Source organism: Cariama cristata, unplaced genomic scaffold (genome assembly GCF_000690535.1).
Source record: "Cariama cristata isolate BGI_N322 unplaced genomic scaffold, ASM69053v1 scaffold2275, whole genome shotgun sequence".
NCBI lineage: Eukaryota > Metazoa > Chordata > Aves > Cariamiformes > Cariamidae > Cariama > Cariama cristata.
Window position 1 is genome coordinate 99,246 of NW_009617961.1, and position 19,488 is coordinate 118,733.

At 37.2% G+C, this 19,488-nt stretch overlaps 1 protein-coding gene across 1 annotated transcript in view; it reads right to left on the reverse strand.

Moving 5' to 3' along the window:
• GRIN2A (glutamate receptor, ionotropic, N-methyl D-aspartate 2A) overlaps window positions 1–19,488 on the reverse strand; it is an 80,992-nt gene that overhangs the window by 13,743 nt on the left and 47,761 nt on the right. Inside the window, exon 10 of the mRNA XM_009700672.1 lies at window positions 4,467–4,654. Within this exon, the coding sequence (XP_009698974.1) occupies window positions 4,467–4,654 (188 nt within the window). The remainder of the gene's footprint in view (window positions 1–4,466; window positions 4,655–19,488) is intronic.

A 19,488-nucleotide genomic window follows, 5' to 3' on the forward strand; every position in this document is an offset into this window, starting at 1 on the left:
GCAGAAAAAAAGCAGTTGACATCTGCTAGGGTAACATGCTGGGTTCTGGGTATGTCAGCTGGCCCAGCTGCTCTTTACAGAGGTTTATAAAAGAAATCAAAGCACGTATCATGCGATTCTTCAATGCACAACATTTCTGTTCTGACACATTCCTGTGGCTGTGGGCGGAAGATCCATACAAAATGATGGTGCTGCTTCTTAGCAGCCGTATCATTTGAGTTGCTTTTGAACTCCTGGGTGCTTCTGTTTCTCAACAGAAGACTGAGAAATAGTCTTATCTGTCTCTGTAGAAGTATTTTTATTTGTCTGTTAAAAAACAATGAGAGTTTTGTCTTGTGACCACAGCAAGCCAAAAAAAAGCCAAACCACCACTGCGCTATTACCCTGATGATCAACTATTCTAAACAGAACTGTAGATGCTAATTGTCAGCTGGAAGTTTTTGCAGACAATGAGATGCAATGTACAGATACTAAGATGTACAAAGCCAGAAATTCCCTAGTAATACACTTCGCTCATATCCTTTATACAGGAAAAAGCAACTCCTAACTCTTTATATCAAAAAGATTCAGTGTTCCAAAGCAGTTAATTTTATACTAACAAATGCATATTCATCTCAACTTCCTATGAGCTCAGCTGTGTATATGAACCTGCACAGACCAAATGATGAAACATTTTGGAGATAATTCTATTTTTGAGACAACTAAGTAGCTATTCTTTAAATTCCTCAGCAACTCCTTCCCATCCTCCTTCCCTCTGTCTCTTTTCTTCTTTGTTAGAGTAACAAACTTGGCATGTTGTAGCCTGCTTCCTTCCACTGAGACTTCAGAGTCGCTTTCACAGTGTAATTGTGAATTGTCAGTGTAATATAAAGTAGAATTATCCTCAAGATCAGAACACTACTCATGTAGATACATATAAACCACCTAGTCTAAGCTTAAAGTTGTCCCTAACACAAACCTACATCCCTCCGTATTTACCTTAATTTTTTTTCTAGTGCCAACAAGATAAAAAAAGAGGGTTCAAAGCCATTGACTTTAATGCAGAAAAAGCATCGTGCTTTGGAAAGTATGAAAAGATGCTCCTGCATGAACAAGTCATTAATACTTCAGTTGGATGTTTTATATCAGCAAGGAAAAGGTTCCTATCCACTGTGCAAAAATTCCATTTCAATGTGTAAGTGAACTGGCTTAGGTAGGAGAATAATATAGAAGAATCAAGGAAAAATCAAATGAGAAAAATCACAGGAGAAAGACACATGCAGAGGAAACTGAGAGCTCTAAAACACACTTCAAAGGGCTATCTCAGTACTATGTAAGTGTAAAAGAGAGATGAGATCATGGGGTTTTGTAGGTGCAATCAGATATATACTTTTAAACAAATTACTTGGTCTTGTCCAAATATCTAGTATCATCCAAAAGGTTCTCTCCTCTTATTAAGATAACATTCATGTCAAGAAATTTTGTTTGTTCAAATCATTAGGATGTTTTTCTTGCAGTTATGAAACTCATTAGATTGATAATCATTCACTGAAATTATTCCATACTGTGATTAATGTTCTATCACATATACTGAATAATAATCCAATAGTACTAGGTGCTTTACTGTTTTATAGGCTTAGTCTTAGAGACTAATAAATTCTGCAGAGGCTATACATGTGAAAGGAGTATTTCTGCCTTCATTTGTGTTTACTTATTTGCTTACACAACCTCCACCGACGCTTTCCCAGGAGTATCATCTTAAGATGAAACTTTCCCCCCAACTATATTTGCTTTTAGTGTAGATAACTTCAAAGAGATTTTTAGTGATACGGCAAAAGTGATGTTGGTGTGAACTCTGGGTTCATCCCTTCTAATTCACCAAAACAGTTATGTAAGTTCGTAGCTAAAAAGATTACCCATCGAACTACTGAAGTTAGATGTACATTACAAAATCAGGTCATGCTAGTTCCAGGCAATCAGTCGTTACATTAAATTTCTTGGTGTTTTGTTCCAGTTCACCTGCAATGTATTTTATAAATCAGTAGAAGAAATTCAACCTCAATATCATTCTTAGGGGTTTTTTGATTGGGTTTTGTTTGTTGTTTTGTTTTTCTTTTTTTCCTTTTTTTTCCCCCCATTCGTTTGGTTGGGTTTTTTTTTTCTGAAAATTATCATCTAGATCTGTGACACAATAAAGTGAGACAAGGTAGTAAACATTTCTGGGACTAAAGAAAACATATAATTCCTACACATCATATGTGTCCAACCGCTATTCTCTTTAATAGTGCCCACACCATTTTCTGAACAAATTTAGGGACCTTTACAAGAGAAAATGAACATTTTAGCATTCATGTGTTGTTCAGAGTACCTTCTAACGGTACTGAAAAATACCACTGAAAAAATGTCATAAACACATTCCCAATCCCCATGGTTTTTGCATTCAAAACTTTTGCTTATATTCTGAAGTTATATCTGAGCAAGATGAACATGGGAGCAGAGATTTCATGACAAGGTTTCATTCACCTGAGTGCCATCTGTATCTATTGCCATTCTATACATTATCCATATGGAAGTTTTAATACTGAGTTGCATAGATAATTCATTTGTATTTTCAGGTAATAAAAATGGATTAAAGATATAAACATTCATATGCTATGTAAATCCACAGGTGAAAGTATAAATACATCATAAGATTTTTCCCTCTTTCCTCCCATCCATGTGATTTTTCCCTGATATTCAGAGACAAAGTGATGCATAAAAATGCAGTACCTTTGTATTTTAAGGAGCTTTTTCTTGAATAGCTTCAAATACTTTCCTTTCTATTTCATTTATTTTCTTTCCCTGGGATTTCATTTCTTTTTGTTGAATAAGTAGTATCAAAAATGATGAAAGAGTAAGCATGAAGAAAATGCAAGGTGAAAAGAATAAAAATCTCAGCAATGCTCTGGCAACACCTAGAAGGGTTAGCCCACAACTGAGAAAGACACCTCAGATCCTCCCTTCAGGCTACAGAAGCATTTTCTTCCTTAGTATGGAACAAATAATTCAACTTCTCTGATTCAACTTCCCCATCTAAAAATGGGTCAGAATTACAGCATCTAACACTTCTTAATAGTATTACACAAATAGAAAAATATTCCATTCACAAAATATTCATGAATAGAAAAATAAAGTAAACATTTTAGCCAATTAATTGCAAGCATTTAAAACAAGAATATGTAATTACTTGAAACCTAGCTATTATGGGTCATATATTCATGCCTTAGCAGAAGTAAGCAATGTTTCTTCCATAAGCCTCTCTAAATCCAACAGATCAATAATGATGACACCAGACAAAACGCATCAGTCATGATGATTACATCTCTTCCAGTCGTTTAGTATTATAATAGGAATAAAATCCATGTGCTGGAAGACTAACACACTCACTGTCTTCAGTATGAAAATTAATGTCTTGGTTTTTATGGAACAGGATGCCACTATGCTAAAGTCCTGCACTTTGCCATTTAAACTGTCCTATTATAGAGAAATTTATCATTCTTAGTCTCAATGGCATGCTGGTGGTGACCTTAAATGCATATTTATTTTTCAATAAAGCCCTTTTTACCACTGACAGAGAGATGCAAAGTTAACACATGTATCTATGTAAAAAAGAAATCAAAATAATTATGCAACATACACCACATTCCAAACTGATGGAGGATTTTAATCAGTTGGAACACAGAAATTTTTTTAACCACCGTATTTTTATTTGCACACACATATGAAAGTCTTGAAGTTTCACTGTGGCAAAGAAACATTTCTACAATCAAAACGTGGTTCAAGCCCTATGTGTAGAACGAGTCATTATTACTGTCTACAAATATATCAAAGACGTGCAGTAAGTTTTCTTCTTCTGCGGGGTAGAAGTGCCAAGAGGACCTACAACTCTGCTATTTTTGTGTTAGAATGAAAAATAGCTGTTTGAAATCCAATAAAACCACTCAGCCTACTTCAATTCCATAAACATTCTGTTACCAGAAGTTTAAATTAATCCATCTTAGATTAGGGATCACTCACTCCAGTTCAGAATTGAGCTAAACACTTTTAAATAGCAAAACAGTCATGCTGAAAGATAACTCATCTACCAAGTGAAAACTCCTCAGGAATTGCTCAAAGGCAAAAAAAAAAAAAAAAAAAAAAAGAAGAAAATAAATAAATTTAGAAATGCTCTCTAACATTGAGACCACTGTTACTTTGTGATGTGATGTATACGAAAACACTTTCTGAAAATAGACGCAAACGTCCTTGGCGGTGAGGCGAGTTAGAACAGAGTGGAAGAGAATTCCTGTCTCAGCATCGAGAAATAATTTTACTTATTTGTTTTGCATCTGTTCAGTTTTTTTAAACACTGTAAGAGAACAGTAGTAAAAGGCTCAGAGCTGCTAAAACTGAGTTAACTGTGCATACACAGAGAAAGAAAAGAAAGGAAAAAAAAGATTGGTCCCTACCATCTCCAACAAACTGAAGGAGGGCTAGATCAATTTGTCTCTTCCAAGGTGATCCTTTCTGAAGTGCTATTCCATAGCCCGTAGTGGCAAAGATGTATCCACTCCCTATTGTGACAAGTTTGCAGCCTTCATCTCTTCCAGCCTTGTAATTCAGCACTGCTGCATCATAGATGAAAGCATCCAACTTTCTGAAATAAAAGAAAACATTTTACAAACCAAATTAGGGACAGCTGTTGTCAGACTTCTTTTGTCCTTGATGTTAGGACCCTGTTGAATATGATATGGATTCTTTGATATCATTAATTACATATCCTGCTCTGCTGTATCTAAAATTAACAAAAGACATCTATTTTAGTGAGGGGAAAGTAGGACACATAGTTTTGCATTTCTATTTTAAGGGATGCTGTTAAAAAATACTGAGGAGGAGAAACCAAGCTACAAAATGATTTGCCCTGTTATCTTTGTATCTTTGCTCTCAAAATGGATAATAAATACTTGAGATGCAAAATGATCTCCAAAAACAACACAAACAGTAATAGAGAATTTAGAATTGAAACAGCAATAACCAATTAGCTTATTTAAAATACTGAATGAGACTGAAAACGTGACTTCACCAGTTCTAGACACACACTTTTATTTTACATCTCTTTCCAAAAATAATCAATGAAGGTGGAAGTTAAGTCCTTGCTAAGACAGAGGAAGGTATTGGAGCATATCTGATATAGCTATTTAGATTATAATTTATAATTATAGAAAATACTTTTTTATGATTCGCAGTTCCAAACATATTATTTGTGTACCTGGAGCACAGCAGGATAAAGGAACTTGTGGAAAAGTTGAAGTCTTTCAGTCTATCTACCTAAAAATGTAAGAATGGGATAATCCCATTCTTTAAGGTATACAAGGAACACAGCAAAATAGAGGAAAACAAAACCAGTAAGGAAAAGAGGCAGTGTCCTTCAGGGATAAGTTTTAAGCAGCACTGTAAAGCAAGAGTTAGAAGAGACGGGTGCATGGGTATTTCACAAATGAACCCAGTAAAAGTGCATATACAAGAAGAGGAGGCCAATTGGAAGGACAATCACTTGCCAGCAGTAGACCTCAATCAAAGAAAACACATTCTTATACCTACAGAAATTCGTATGCAATATTTAAAAGGAAAAAGACAAAACTTAAGTTTATTTTGTATTGCTGCTCTCATCTGCAGCCAAAATCTTTAAGATTTCTACCACTTGCACAAGACCAGTAGAATACAGAGGCAACAGGAAAAAACTATCTCAGCTCAAACCCCACCTAAATGGTGCACTAAAACAAAGTTACGACATCCCCCAGCAACACGCTCTCCCTTTTCAACATCTTTGCCCATCCCACAGGAGTCAGAGGAATGAGGAGGACGTAGCTACACAGTCGGCTTCACAGGTTGGTGTAGGAGGAGTCTGCACCCTGCCACCCTCACCGGCACTGCCTGCCCTGCCTGCTCTGCCTTTGAAGAGCCACAATGCATTACTGGGGAGAACTGCTAAAATTTCCTGATGGGATGCAAATGACAGAGGCTGGCAAAACACTGCTCATAAACAGTTGGGACCTGTCTTTGTGGAAAGGGAATTGTAAAAATAAATTAATTGTGGCAGAAACAGGTAGAAGAGCATCAACTTCAATAATATTATATCAGTATGTACCGGTTGTGAATTCTGTTGCTGTTTAAGTTTTGGAATCACACTTGCCACTAGCTTAAATAAGTTTATGTTGATAAAGCTTTTCATTTATATCCACAGAACAGAGCAAGACCTCGGCATATCAGAATTTGGCTACTGACAGAAAAAAAAAAAACCCCACACCAAAACTTTCATGCATGACATAATTAAATGTTTGTTCTTAAATAATCAATCAACAGATTCATACAGAACCCTAACTTCTGTGGAACTCTAGATCAGGCAGCAAAAATGTGCCATTAAAAAATACTCCCATCCATCTCACATTAACCAAGAGAAATACCAAGAGAGATTGAGCTTGTTGGATTTTGTCTGCTGTCATGAAAAAGCAAAGAGAGAAGTTCCTGTCACTACTTACTGTACTTTATTGCTTCCCTTTAAGGGTACTTACCCCAACAGGCACCATTCAAGTCATCAAATTGAAATTTAGTGAAGTAATTAGAGAAAGTACAGGTGGCTCATGCAAGCATTAAAAGAACTAGCTGGGCCATCATTTCCTTTGTTTTTCCACTCTTCCCTAAAACTCACTTGGTGCAATCCTCAGCATAAAGTCAGTTTAGCTCCATCAATGCTAAAAGTCTAACTCTCTCCTTCCTTTAAATGGGTAATTTAACACAGAGAAAACAAGTACTAAACATTTGGTAAGTGATGTGTTGCAAATTCAATCTAGAAATAAGATATAGATGGCTATCTTGTACTGAGTGTAACCAAACTGGAAACAGCCATGAGGGTGTTGGGGTACTGCCCAGGCCTGCAACGTTCAACACAAGACCAGACAGTTTTCTAAATGATGTGCTTTGATTCAGCACTTCAGACATAATCTTTGGTTTGTGTAGAGAGAAAGAACAAAAATCCATGTCCTTTAGGCAGACACACAAGGGGAAAAAAAAAAGAACCTGCTTCCTCTACCCTCAAGATACTTATAACAATTCTGGTCTACAGCAGACAATCGCTATATTCAATACAATCCAATCTCGTGCTTTTAGACCTCTGCAGTTATCTGTGGGGAAGGAAGGATACTTCCCCTCTCAGTAGATGCCTTTGGCTCAGGCAAAGGATTGGAAGGTAATGCTCCTCTCTGTGGTTACAGACCCTGCTGCAACCCCACGACCCAAGTTAAAATACACTCTAGAATTTGTTATCTGTTTATTCTGGGATTTATAGCTTTGCAATGTAAGCATATAAAATACATGCTGGTAAACAGAGAAAACAGAGTCAGCTGTTCTTCTGTCAAAAGAGACTCAGTCAGAAATATGGGGGAAAAGATATTTTTGCTAAAGACTCCAGGGCAAAAGCCTTGTGCTACCTCAGAAATCACCCTCTTCATATACGGCTTGCCTCCTTAGTTAGTGAGCAGTGTAGTAAAACCTTGGGACAGAAAGACAAGGCATGATCAGAGTTTCACTCACTTGCTGTGGACCCACCTCCCCAGAGAATCTGGCATCAGCTACACACAAGGAAAGCAGGAAAGTATTCTGAAGATGCAGAAGCCTTTACTTCTGAGGGTTGTCTCCATGCTACTTCTATAAGGTCACAATAAATCTCATTACAGAAATCAATTTAAAAACATGAGGTACTTTCTTGACAGATGCTGAGGGCTGAAAGGTTCTGCCATCAGTTGCTGCCCAATGTCTGAAATGTAAATCAAAAAGTTGATTGCCCTGAAAAAGTCTTGCTGTCTACAAATGCAAATTCATAGTCAGAATATATTTTTTCCATTTCCAACATAAACCTCATAACCTCTCAAGGCTTAATTATCTCTTCATCATGTGCTGATTACAGAAGTACTATTCCTTGCAAAGCAGAGCTTCAGAACATGATGTACCCCTGCAGTGTGGGCAGAGAGTAACAAGCCACGACTGAAGCTCTCAGATGTTAGGGCAATCAACTCTTCCATCATCAGGAGGTGAATTTCCTGACACTGAATTTTTAAGAACTTTCAGATAACTTTAAGTATTCCTCAATAAGAGTTCCCAAAAACTGAGATAGCGAAATCTGGGCAAGTCCAAAAATTTGACCCTTTCCAAGTTTTTTGCAAAGATTGCAGTGAGCATAATCTCTGGAAGAAGACAAAGCATGCATTTGTGCAGGCCAGCAGGCTGCTGGGGCCACTTTCCTTCCTGCTATATCTATGTGGGGAAAGGCACATCTGCTGTTTTGCTTGGCATTGATGGAAAATCCAGGCTGCGTGTGTGGCAGTGACTGCTGGACGCAGTAGCCCATCCTTGTCTTGTCATTCTCAAGGCGGGACTGGCAAGCCTGGATCTCTGCTCCAGCTCACCCTTTTCTTCTTTCTCTTTTCTTTGTACAGATGGACTGGCAAGCCTCAGGATCTTTGTTCTTGTGGCAGCAAAATTCAACTGTGCTACACAGCTGAGATTTGTACTGGTCTGAGCGCTGACCATTCTGCTATTTAAGTTACGTGCTCACTGTAAAAGAGCTTACACGCACCGAGTACAGCACCCACTTCAAGAAAGGCTCAAAGCCTCTTGCAAACCTTAGTCATGTAAAAATGAATCCATTAACTTGTCATTTCAGTGCAGCCACTCCAGGGGATGAAAAGCTTTGTCACATTGTGTAGGTTTAAATAAACTGCTGAGAATTATTAGAAAGATGAAAGAGAACTACAGAAACTGGAATGCAGCAAGAAAGATTTAAAACTGCCATAAACTAGCCAAATGCGCCAGGCATTCTCAATGAATGCAGAGGCACAGGACTACAGTGCTATGAGTCATCTGAGCAACTGGCAGGTTTGTAAACTTCCTCAGAACTACTGCAATAATCCTGGGTGGGAGAGAAAACAAACATTTTGGAATATTTATACAAGAGAGACTACAAAGGCAAATGTCCTTCATTACCTAGCAAGCACAAAGAGGAAAGGGGGTGGGGAGAATTTTAGCTCACAAAGCATAGGAGAACATCAGGTGTTATAAAATTACAAATTGGAATAGTTCTAAAACATCCCCAAAAGAGCATTACTGAATCTAATAATTTGAAGCAGGAGATCTGTGAAAAACAAACGTGGACAGTCTTTTACCTAAACATTTATGAGTCACCAAGAAGTACAGGAGTTGAAAAATCAGAATAGCTTTTGCAAAAACCCATTCTCTGAAGTACTGCTGTACACATTTAAAAATGTCTGCGCAAAGAAAATTTAAATTTAGAGGAAAAGGTACAGAAAAGTAATTTCAGAAAAGCTGAAAACACTTCCCTATAATTTCCCTCATCTTTATTATTGGCACATACTTTTCATCAAATTCCTATGATGAAAATTGAAAAGGAGGATTAGGATAATGCTCCTTTATTGGTCACAGCTTCTTTCTCAAGAACATTAGTATAGCTCACTTGGAAAATATTACTTTGCTTCCTTAACCAACCACATGATCCTCCAGCAATTCTGTTTTCTTGATGGAACGACAGGGAAAAATCTAAAATGGCAATGTGCTTAGTAGTTCTGAAGACACAAACAGTAATCCAGCACACTAGAAATCAATCTCTTTCAGCTACTTTGTGTCCTGTTATGACCGGTGTTGTAGTATTCAGAAAATAAGGGGGATGCTTTAATGCAGTCTTGTTTATTCACATTCTTCTATTTTACTGTCAAGCACTGGAGTCTATGGAACAAATAATATTGTGTTTCCATTGAGGTTCAGAGAAACTGGAGCATGACTGAAGACACTTTCAACTACTGCAGTAAATCCAAACATATAATATCTACAGCAGAATTAATTTCTTGCTAAAGTGGGTACCATTCAGTGCAGTGTTCATCTGTCAGATCCAGGACGTTAACTTCAGAATCAATTTTTCTCACTCTCCTTTTTTTATGTTTTCTGACAGCCCAAATATGTTCTTTTCATGGCCAGACAAAAGCTGTGTATTATTACTAACACAGATTTGACTTACATAAAACCAGAATGCATGTAATATATGAAGTGCACCATCATAGCAATTTGCTTGCACTGCATTTTTCTGTAAACAGCTGTATCACAATGACTTTTCTAAATTATTTTTGATGAAGAGCACCTTTTAACTCAAATATGTACCTTCTGGGGCTTTTTCTGAAAAATTAAAGGTAAATTACATATTTAAGAATAATTATTCATTATAAATTATATAAATTTTATTCTGAGGAAAGATAGCTAATGAAATCCAACCTATTTTTGAAATTTGCCTAGGTGACTTAAAAACTAAGAGATGTTACTCCTCAAATTTGCTTGTGAATAAATGCAAAAGAGACTGCAAAGATTATTACATAGCAAGCGTCATACCTGTTTACTAAGGCTCCAGTCATGTCTTTTGAAAGCACGATATTTAAAATTTCACTCTTATTACAAGTACCAGTAGGTCAGTGAATCCTCAGAAAAGACTTAACACCACCTTTGCCCTCCTCTCTTTATGCCCAATCCCATTATCAAGAACCTTTTACCTATTAAAGCTTTGTCTCCTAAAAATAATTTGAGACATACAGCTCATTTCCAAAACATTCTGAAAAAAACCACTACTTTTCAACTCTTTTGCTTTTAAAAATAAATTGCATAGTCTGCAGAATAGATGTCTCACATGACCCTTAAAGTAGCACTTATAATTTGATATTAGGCAAAAAACTGGTATCCACTTAAGGCTGGATTAAACATAAGCATATATTTTTGAGATCATCAATACTATTGTTGGGAGGGCAGCAAGTGCAAAAATACCAGCTTTAAAAAATGATGGATTTACATTACAGATTTACAGATGTATTACAATTTTGATAATTTACATTTTATCCCTTCTTTATCCACAGAAGGGATAAAAGGGAGTATGTCAAGAGTGCACAATGAGAGACTAAATGTGATTTGTGCATCTACAAAACTATGTCCACTGGATCTAATGCCACAAGGTCACTAAGGAATGACACAGCAACCAAAGGGAAAGAAGGCTGCTCTGAAGACAAGGCTTCAACGAAAGTGCTCTACCGTGACACTTTGATAATTGCTGGAGCAAGAGAAGCAGATATTTAACATTTAGCATGAAGGACTGATGATTTCTTTTACCCAGTTTTAACTAAAATGCATTTCAGGTTATCTGATGGCAGTTCATCACCAGCAGTGACTATCTTTTAGCACATATTCAAATGGTTCCACACAGACCTTAAGTTCACATACGCTGGATGGATTTCTCGACATCTTGACACTGCCAATTCTTTAGGGGAAAATTTAACAACCGCCCCCCTGCAACAACGCAGATTAGCAAAGTTTAAACCAATAAACGCTGAATTCATTAGCAGGGAATAAGCTTTCAACTTTTCTCCCAGATCAAACTGTCCTCACTTCAATCTTCACACAGAAAACGTAGACACAAAATTTGAAAGAGCAAGCTCTGACAGACATTAACACCATCATGAGAGAATGTGGAGGCTTCACCTCACCTGTCAGGGCAAGCTCAGGCTGCCAGAAAAGCCACTGTGAACCTTCCAGCATCACTTGGCTGTGGTTACCTGACCAGGCATATTCACCCTCCTCACCCACAGGAGCTCCCATTCACCACCCCTCTTGTCCACTTGCTCTCCCAGTCCCTATAACATTTCCCTTAGCAACAAAATAATGGAAAAATTAGCATGTCTTTATGATTAATTTATACAATGGAATAGTGTCCCACTTCAAGTCTTGGAAGCAAAGCAACAAAGTACTTGCAAAGCGTCAGTTTATCAAAACACAAAATTTGAATAGTGAAGTAGGGGGGAATATATTTTTAGATTAAAGGTTTTGTCCCAGTTACAATAGCATAATGAAGGATAAATTCAGCACAGTTCACCAAGCACCCCATCTCATGCCCAAATCAAATGAATACTAACACTTAGAATAGCTTCTTCTCAAAAGAAGGGTGGTTCAATGGGATAAAGCTACTTTCACGTGTTCATTTTACTTCCAGGTACTTTGTAATATTTAAAGACATTAGATAGATAACTGCATTACCTAAAAAATGGTGATACAGACATTAGATCCCAATAACCCTCTAAATGCCAATATCAGTATTGGCCTGTTCTTCAAAGCCTGCAAGAACCAGCCTCCCCCAGAAAGTCCCCTGGAACCGCACATTAAGTTCTACACAGTCCGTTATTTATATAGACTTTTCAACACATGTGGAAGAAATACAAGAATGTGAGAATAACTGCATTTCCTGAAAGGACTGCAAGTGATGGGGAAACACGGATCAGTCATCAGAAAAACTGATGCCAGAAAATTCTGCCACAAATGGAAATGCCATATGAAGTCTTTATCTCTATGCTGCCAGCTTGGTGACACTTTGTAGTCCAGACCCTGCACTCTGCTCACTTTAGCAGTTAACACTGGCAGTAAAAGTCAGAAAGCTACGCTAATTCAGGCATACATTTCTTTTAAGCTATTCGATTTCAGAATTGATACTTTAGCAAACAGATCCTCTGAAAAATGTGGCTAGATGGAACAGCAAATTTAAATGTTTTCATGTCTTTCAGCACAAATAGCCGTGGTGCAGTTGCAAACCAGCTTTCCAATTCCTAGCTTGGGTAACTACAGTTGTAACATCAATTGAAAATCAGTCCCCTCAGAGTGAAACACCAAAAAGAATATTAGAATGAACACTGGAACAAAAATTAGATTTAAGCCCAACAGAAAGCATCATACTGTAAATGGAAATTAAGTTACCCTAGCCATCTGATGCCAAACTAAATGAAGCTATTGATTGCAGAAGTTACCTGAACCGAGTCAACGAGGAGAAAGTACTGAGTGGGCCAAACTGTTTAGTCGAGATTTCATTTTTACAGAATGTCAGGAAGAAAACCGTTAGTCACATTATTAGCTCCTTCAGATGGTTTTAAGGGAAGTGTATTTGTATTTGCACAATAATTTAGTACTTACTGTCAAAACTGATAGGAATAAATAGACATTCCGGAGCATGGCAAACATCTTGCTCTCCCAGGTAGTTTTGGATCTGTGCTCAGTGTTGTTTGACTTACAAATTTCCCCAGAGGTATATATGGTTAGGAATACCATACATGGGCAGCAGATCCTCACTGGCTTAGACTTAAGTCCCAACAATCTATGGCACTAGCAAACAATAGATGCTTGAGGAATAAAAGAAAGAAGGCATGTATGGATGCTATTGTCCCTGAATATATCTTCTTGGCTTCAGATGAATGGATATTTCATGAGCTACAGGCTGTATTAAGCCCCATCATTCTTAAGAGCTGCCAAATTTTTCACCTTTCACCAATTCCTTCAGTTTCTTTCTGAGCTTGTTTTAATTTTGGTACTCACACCACCTTATCTCCAGAATGTAACTATGCCGATTTAACTCGACAAATGCAATATTCTATCAATCACTACTGAACTTTACAAAGGTCTGGTGCCAAACAGTGAAAAGACACACACAGAGAGAGAGGCTAAGAGACAGAGAGAGAGAGCGCAAAGAGGAGAGGCCGACTGATGTTCACTTTTATTTAAAATAATTTTTAACTGATCTCAGTTGTGATTATTTCAACTTGTCAGCACTAAAGAGTACTACAGAACAACAATTTCTGAAAGTATTTTACATATCTATTTCCACTTCAGCTACGGGCAGAAAGTATGCAGGCATAAAATATGATACTCCACATACAATTTAAGGCAAAAGTTGCCTGAACTCATCAGTGCTTCAGCTGTGGTCTAGCTCCGTTTCAGATTTCATTTGACTGAGAAAATTAAAGTTCAGTTCAGCTTTCTGCTAAGGAGTTCCCATGGTCCTGTCTCATAGCTCTATTGAATTTTTTATTTTGGCTTTCAGACCAGCTGCAGAAATGGATACTTCTAAGCATCAGCCTCCAAAAATGTCCAAAAGTTATATCCAGAAAAATGGTCTACTGGGTGCCTTTGTACAGAAGCAGAGCAATGCAGGAGCTAGTTAAATCAGCCCTCTACACTATTTTATATTCCTGACTATTAGTTATAAGTATCACTGACAGTGAATTATCTGAAATATTAATTTCTCATCTTGTCATATATTCACATTTTGGATTTATCACCCCCTTAAAGGAATGATCACCTGGCACAATAATTTGCCCTTTCAGGGTCTGACAAAAATCTTTTAAATTAATATCCTATAGATCTGATGAAAATATGGACAGTAATTTTCTTAAATATTTCTCCTTAACAAAACTACATTTAGAGATAGAAATTGGATTCACCCCTCAGTACTTTCCTTTAAAAAAAAGCGGCTAATTCCTATCTTAGATTATAAGTTTTGTTGTAGTAACAGCAGATGCAAACTCAGCAATATATTTTTCCAATCACATGTGAATAAAAAAAGTTTCAGATTCAGTAGTTTAAACTGGAGAATTCTGAGTATCCCAAAAGATCATTAAGGTTTTCATGCTTTGAAAGACACTTTGAAAGAGGAGAACATCATTCCCTCTTCATTAAGATCAGTACACACTTCAACCACAGGCTGTTGTTTCAGTAATATCTTAAAAATGTGACTGGAGCAATCTAAAAACTGGTTATTTCAGTTGCTGTATTTGATTTTTTTAATCCTGTTTTTGAAGCTTGCAAAAAACACAAAACCCAAGCAGGTTCAGAATAGAGAGCTTTGACAAGTAGGCCGTGAGAAAGCAGGAAAATGTCATATTCTTAGAATGATAGCTGGATATTAAGGATTTGATATATTATTTTAAAATTCAGTTACATAAAATAGTGCGTATGCTAAAGCTCTCTCCAGTAGAGTTTCTCTCTTCATGTACCATAACAGGCATCCAGGACAGTTGCAAGCAATAAATTATTACAGACTACAGATATCTCATGCTGCCCACTGACCTTTCCCCTTTTCCCTCAAACACACTTCAGAATGAACCGTCTCCAGCAATTTCTTAAAAATTTGGTAAAAGAATTGCTATATGTACTGTAAGATTAAAAGTCTAAGAAAAGAGTGAATATTCTCAATTACAAATACTGTAACGTGTTGTCAATCAGATACAGCCAAAAAATATTGAGCCGCTAGATTAAAAGTTTAAAAATTTATGTCTGATGAACATTTCTTTGAGTTCTGGTGCAAGCTGTTATTATCTGCCCACAGGAATGATGAAGAACTTGTGCTTTTTATGAAAAATTAAAATATATCATTTTTCTCTCAAACAGGTAATTTCTCTCATAGTTTCCCTCCTCTTTTTAGGTGAAAAGATATGAACCACAGAAAGAATAAAAACTAGAAAGTTTTTCCTTTGATGAAAATTTTTATGACAATTTTTCTGTAAAAAGAAATTGAAACATATACTGCAAAAAATACTGAAATCGTTTTTGTATCTGAGTGGAGATGTCAGCTGGCTGCCTAAAAGACAAGTTTGTTTTGTTTTTTTACTGTAAGCACACCACCACTTTAATCGACAGGCCTAATTAACAGAAGGTCCTGCTGGGCACAATCTGAATTGTGTTCCAGCTGACAGAAACGGAGACATTTGCCTCCTGGTTACGCCTGCGCCACGCTGCCGAGGCTACCAGCACAGCCTCTGACCAGTTTGTATCTGTTCAGTAAATAGCAGAGTGTGCAAAGCTGTGAATTGGATACAGTTTATAAGCACCGTAAGAGCAACAAAAATCCAATTCAGGCCAATAAACTTAGAGACTGAGGGTTAAAAGGGCATCAGAGCCTTCTAGGGTCTTCTCTTGCACATTCTCTGCTTAGTACGATTGCATTCTAAAATAAAATTAATATTCCTATTGTTGTTTTCACATGGGAGAGTGCACTTGCGGGGAGGAAATAACTTGTCATGCCACTCACATTGTTGAGTTAGGTACTTTCAGGTGTTTCTTCTAGCATTATTATTTGTCATTAAAAAACACTGAGGAATAGAAACATCGCATGTTCCTACCAAAGCGAGCAGCAGCTCAGAACACCCCCGCCGGCCGATAGCATCTTCTCAGGGGGCAGCTCAGATTTGATGATCCACTGCATCTGAGGCCGTACCTGCCGAGGCTCGAGCAGTGCAGAGATGCTATCACCATGGCATTCTTTCCAAGCGGCTTTGTATTTCTGCCAGTATGCCACAGACGACCAGGGAATAAGGTATTAGACTTGATGTGTATCAACTACCAAGCATAGCAATCTTAAGCAGGAAGGCAGATGGAGTCCCAGTAAACTTTAGCGTCAAATCCCTGAATATATAGTCACAGCTGTGGCTGTAAATAAAAAGTGAAAACCGCTCATGACAGCGAGCGGGTCTGCAGCTGTAAACAATGGGCTGCTTACCAGTGGGACACAAGGGATTCATTACTCCAGTTTCCTTGAAACAAGTTATATTCTCAGCTTTTTGCAGTGAAACTGAAATAAAGTCCTCATATCGATATGCTGCCATAACACAGCACCAGTTAGACCATCTCTTTTCTTGAAACAAGATATACACTGCATGATACTCAGCTGCAGTCCTCATATCCGTGAAAATTAAGGAAGTGAAGGCACGGGAAAGTTTCCTATTTTATCTCTTTAGTAAGAAGAGACTCCCAATAAAATTTTCAAATTTCAGCCATTAGCAGTTAAATCCCAGACAATATTCCAGTGTAGATGTGCTGGGGCAAAGGTGAGAACATGAAATATATTTCTGGTTTATTGCCATTGCATTTTCTTCTCTTGACAGCTTTATAGCAGCGGAACACATACACAGAGAAACACTGCATGCGAACTCAACAGCTACGAGCTGATACAACCCACACCAAAGAACTACGACAGGTAAGGTTGTTTAGCTTGCAAAAAGATAGTATTCCTTAACTATAACCTCTTCTGGAAAAATATAGCAAGGCAAACAGAAGCAAACCAACCCAAAAAGCCACTGTAAACATAAAACAATAAGTAACTACTTCCCATTCAAAGACTTATTCTCTCTTCAAGAAGCCAAATTAATAGGATCTGTCTCTCGGGTATAGAGGATTCTAGAAATGTAGATTAATTAAACGCAGCATAGACAGAAATGCTTGCAATGCATTTTTAGAACTTTATTTGATCAATAAACATCTAAAGAACGCAGAGAAGCCACAACAGCTCTAACAGAGCTGAACTTCAACCACCAAGAATACATTAGCTACTGTCTTACAGACTTTACTCTTCTGAATAACGCTCAGGAAAATAACTGCCATTTCTGTTTTCATTAAGGAAAAGGAACAAAAAACGCTGGAGAATTCCTGAGCTGCTCAGTCAGTCCTGTATAACAAGCAATCTGAAGCTTTGCAGGTAGGACAGGACATGTGGTTCAGCTGATCACCTATATGCATGAAATTCAGGGAATAACACTGGTACATTTTTTGACAAAATTGTAAGATCATGAATACTTTCAGTACTAAGTTGGATTGAAGGAGGGACAATATTTTGCCATTTTGAAAAATATTAAGTAGTACTTCAATAACAAGATGCAGGAATTTTTCTCCCTTTTAACAGCCCTGGTTGCAAACTGATACCTTTACTTAATAAATACAGAGAGTACTGCTATTGTTCAAATGGTGTTTCAGCAGCTTTCCAAGAACCGTATCTGTGAATCTCAGAAATAAGACACTGTTGACAAGAGGTAGGTATTACTGAGACTTTACAGATATTTTTAATATATTTTCAGAAACAAAGGTTGATTTCTTATCAAAGGGGAAAAGCCAATATAGCTGATAAATTTGCCTTCACCATTGATAGCAACAAGTCTTCATGAGTAAGCTGCAATGACCCCCCCATGGGGATTCACCTGAAGGAGTGGGCATAACGTCAATGTCAGTCTAAAGCAAAAAATCTCATTTTCCAAAAAATCTCATTACAGCATTTCCCGGATGATTCTTTTCTAGAATGATCTTAAACATTTTCAATGTTAATTCAACAAGACCGGTCCCAAACCTATTGCCCAAGTAGCAAAGTTCTTTGTTCTAATCCAAAAAAAAAACAACAAACAAATCCAGACGCTTTCCTTGTAAGTTAATTTCTGAAACACTGTTAGCTGCACCTCTCAAGGATGAAAAGAAAAAGGGGCTGGGTATTTTGTTCAAGGCTTCCCAGACGTAGATGTGTCCACACTCATCTCTGCATGTACAGCAATACTCCAACACAATATGTATCTAAACCCTACACCAGACCAGGAAATAAAGGTAGGCACAACATTTATTTTATACGTATTTCTATTTGTACCTCTGCCCTTGATGTTTTTCCTGGCTATGTTAGAGACTGGACTGAAGCAGCTGATTTGTCACTTCTTGCGAGAAAGCAAGATAAAAAACAGTTTGTTTTTTATTTTGTTTTCAGAATGAGGGAAGGGACATGACCATGTCTCCAACAAAAAAGAAATCTTAGAGAAATCTAAGCATCTGAAGCTTTATGTTTGTTTCCTTCCTGCTTTCTCCTTCCAATTCAACTCAATAATATTATGTATTAAACATGAAGGTCTCAAAGATCAAGATATTCCCAATACATCTCAAGAGGCTAAAGTTAATTAAAGCTGACCAAAATACTTAAGAGTTTGAGATGCAGCAAAACCAGACTGAACTGTGACAAAAGACTACTTGATAGTTTGATTCTATTTAGATCACATGCCACTTGTGTAGCATTATTCAGTCATTAAGTATTGCCTGATTGCTGATAATCAATCAGCAATTGATTGATTGCTTAAAATTGGAATCAAACACTATATACAAGGAATTAAAGAGGACTAAATCTTATGTCTTCGATTAAGCAAAAGTAGTTTTAAAAGTGAGAATGGAAATACATAGAGGTTATACAAACATTCTTCAGGAATAGCACAGGTACTATTTATTTTGACTCACAGCAGCAGTTATCAACCAGACAATCTTTGCAAGTCCTTCCCAGGTCTATAGTCTATGACTCTATAATTACCAGATAGTTCATCTTCAAAAAGCTGTGCAGAAGAAGCAAGCTTTACCATATGTAAGAAAAATTGCTTGTTGTGTGCTACCAATGATGAGGATGAAAAAAGAAAATAGATAAAAGTACAGGAATGGCTTTGACAAGAGATAAAGATGAAAACAGACAAAATAGCTGTAATAAGGCAAGGAGAACACATACATACTGAAGAGGAAAATAGAAATTATATATTTGCTTGGAAGCAGATACAGTTTGAGGAAGGAGAGACAAGTCATCCTTAAAAGAGTGGTAGCAACATAGGCTCCATGGGACAAGACGTATGAAAAATTATGTGATCAAGCAAAGTAGGGAAGGTGAAAGCTTGATCAAGTCTAGATAAGGGTGAAAGAGCAAAGAACAAACTTTTCATGAAAGAGAGAAACAATCTGGTCATATAATTCATGAGAGAGAAAGGAAGAAGATACAGTGCAGGTATAAAA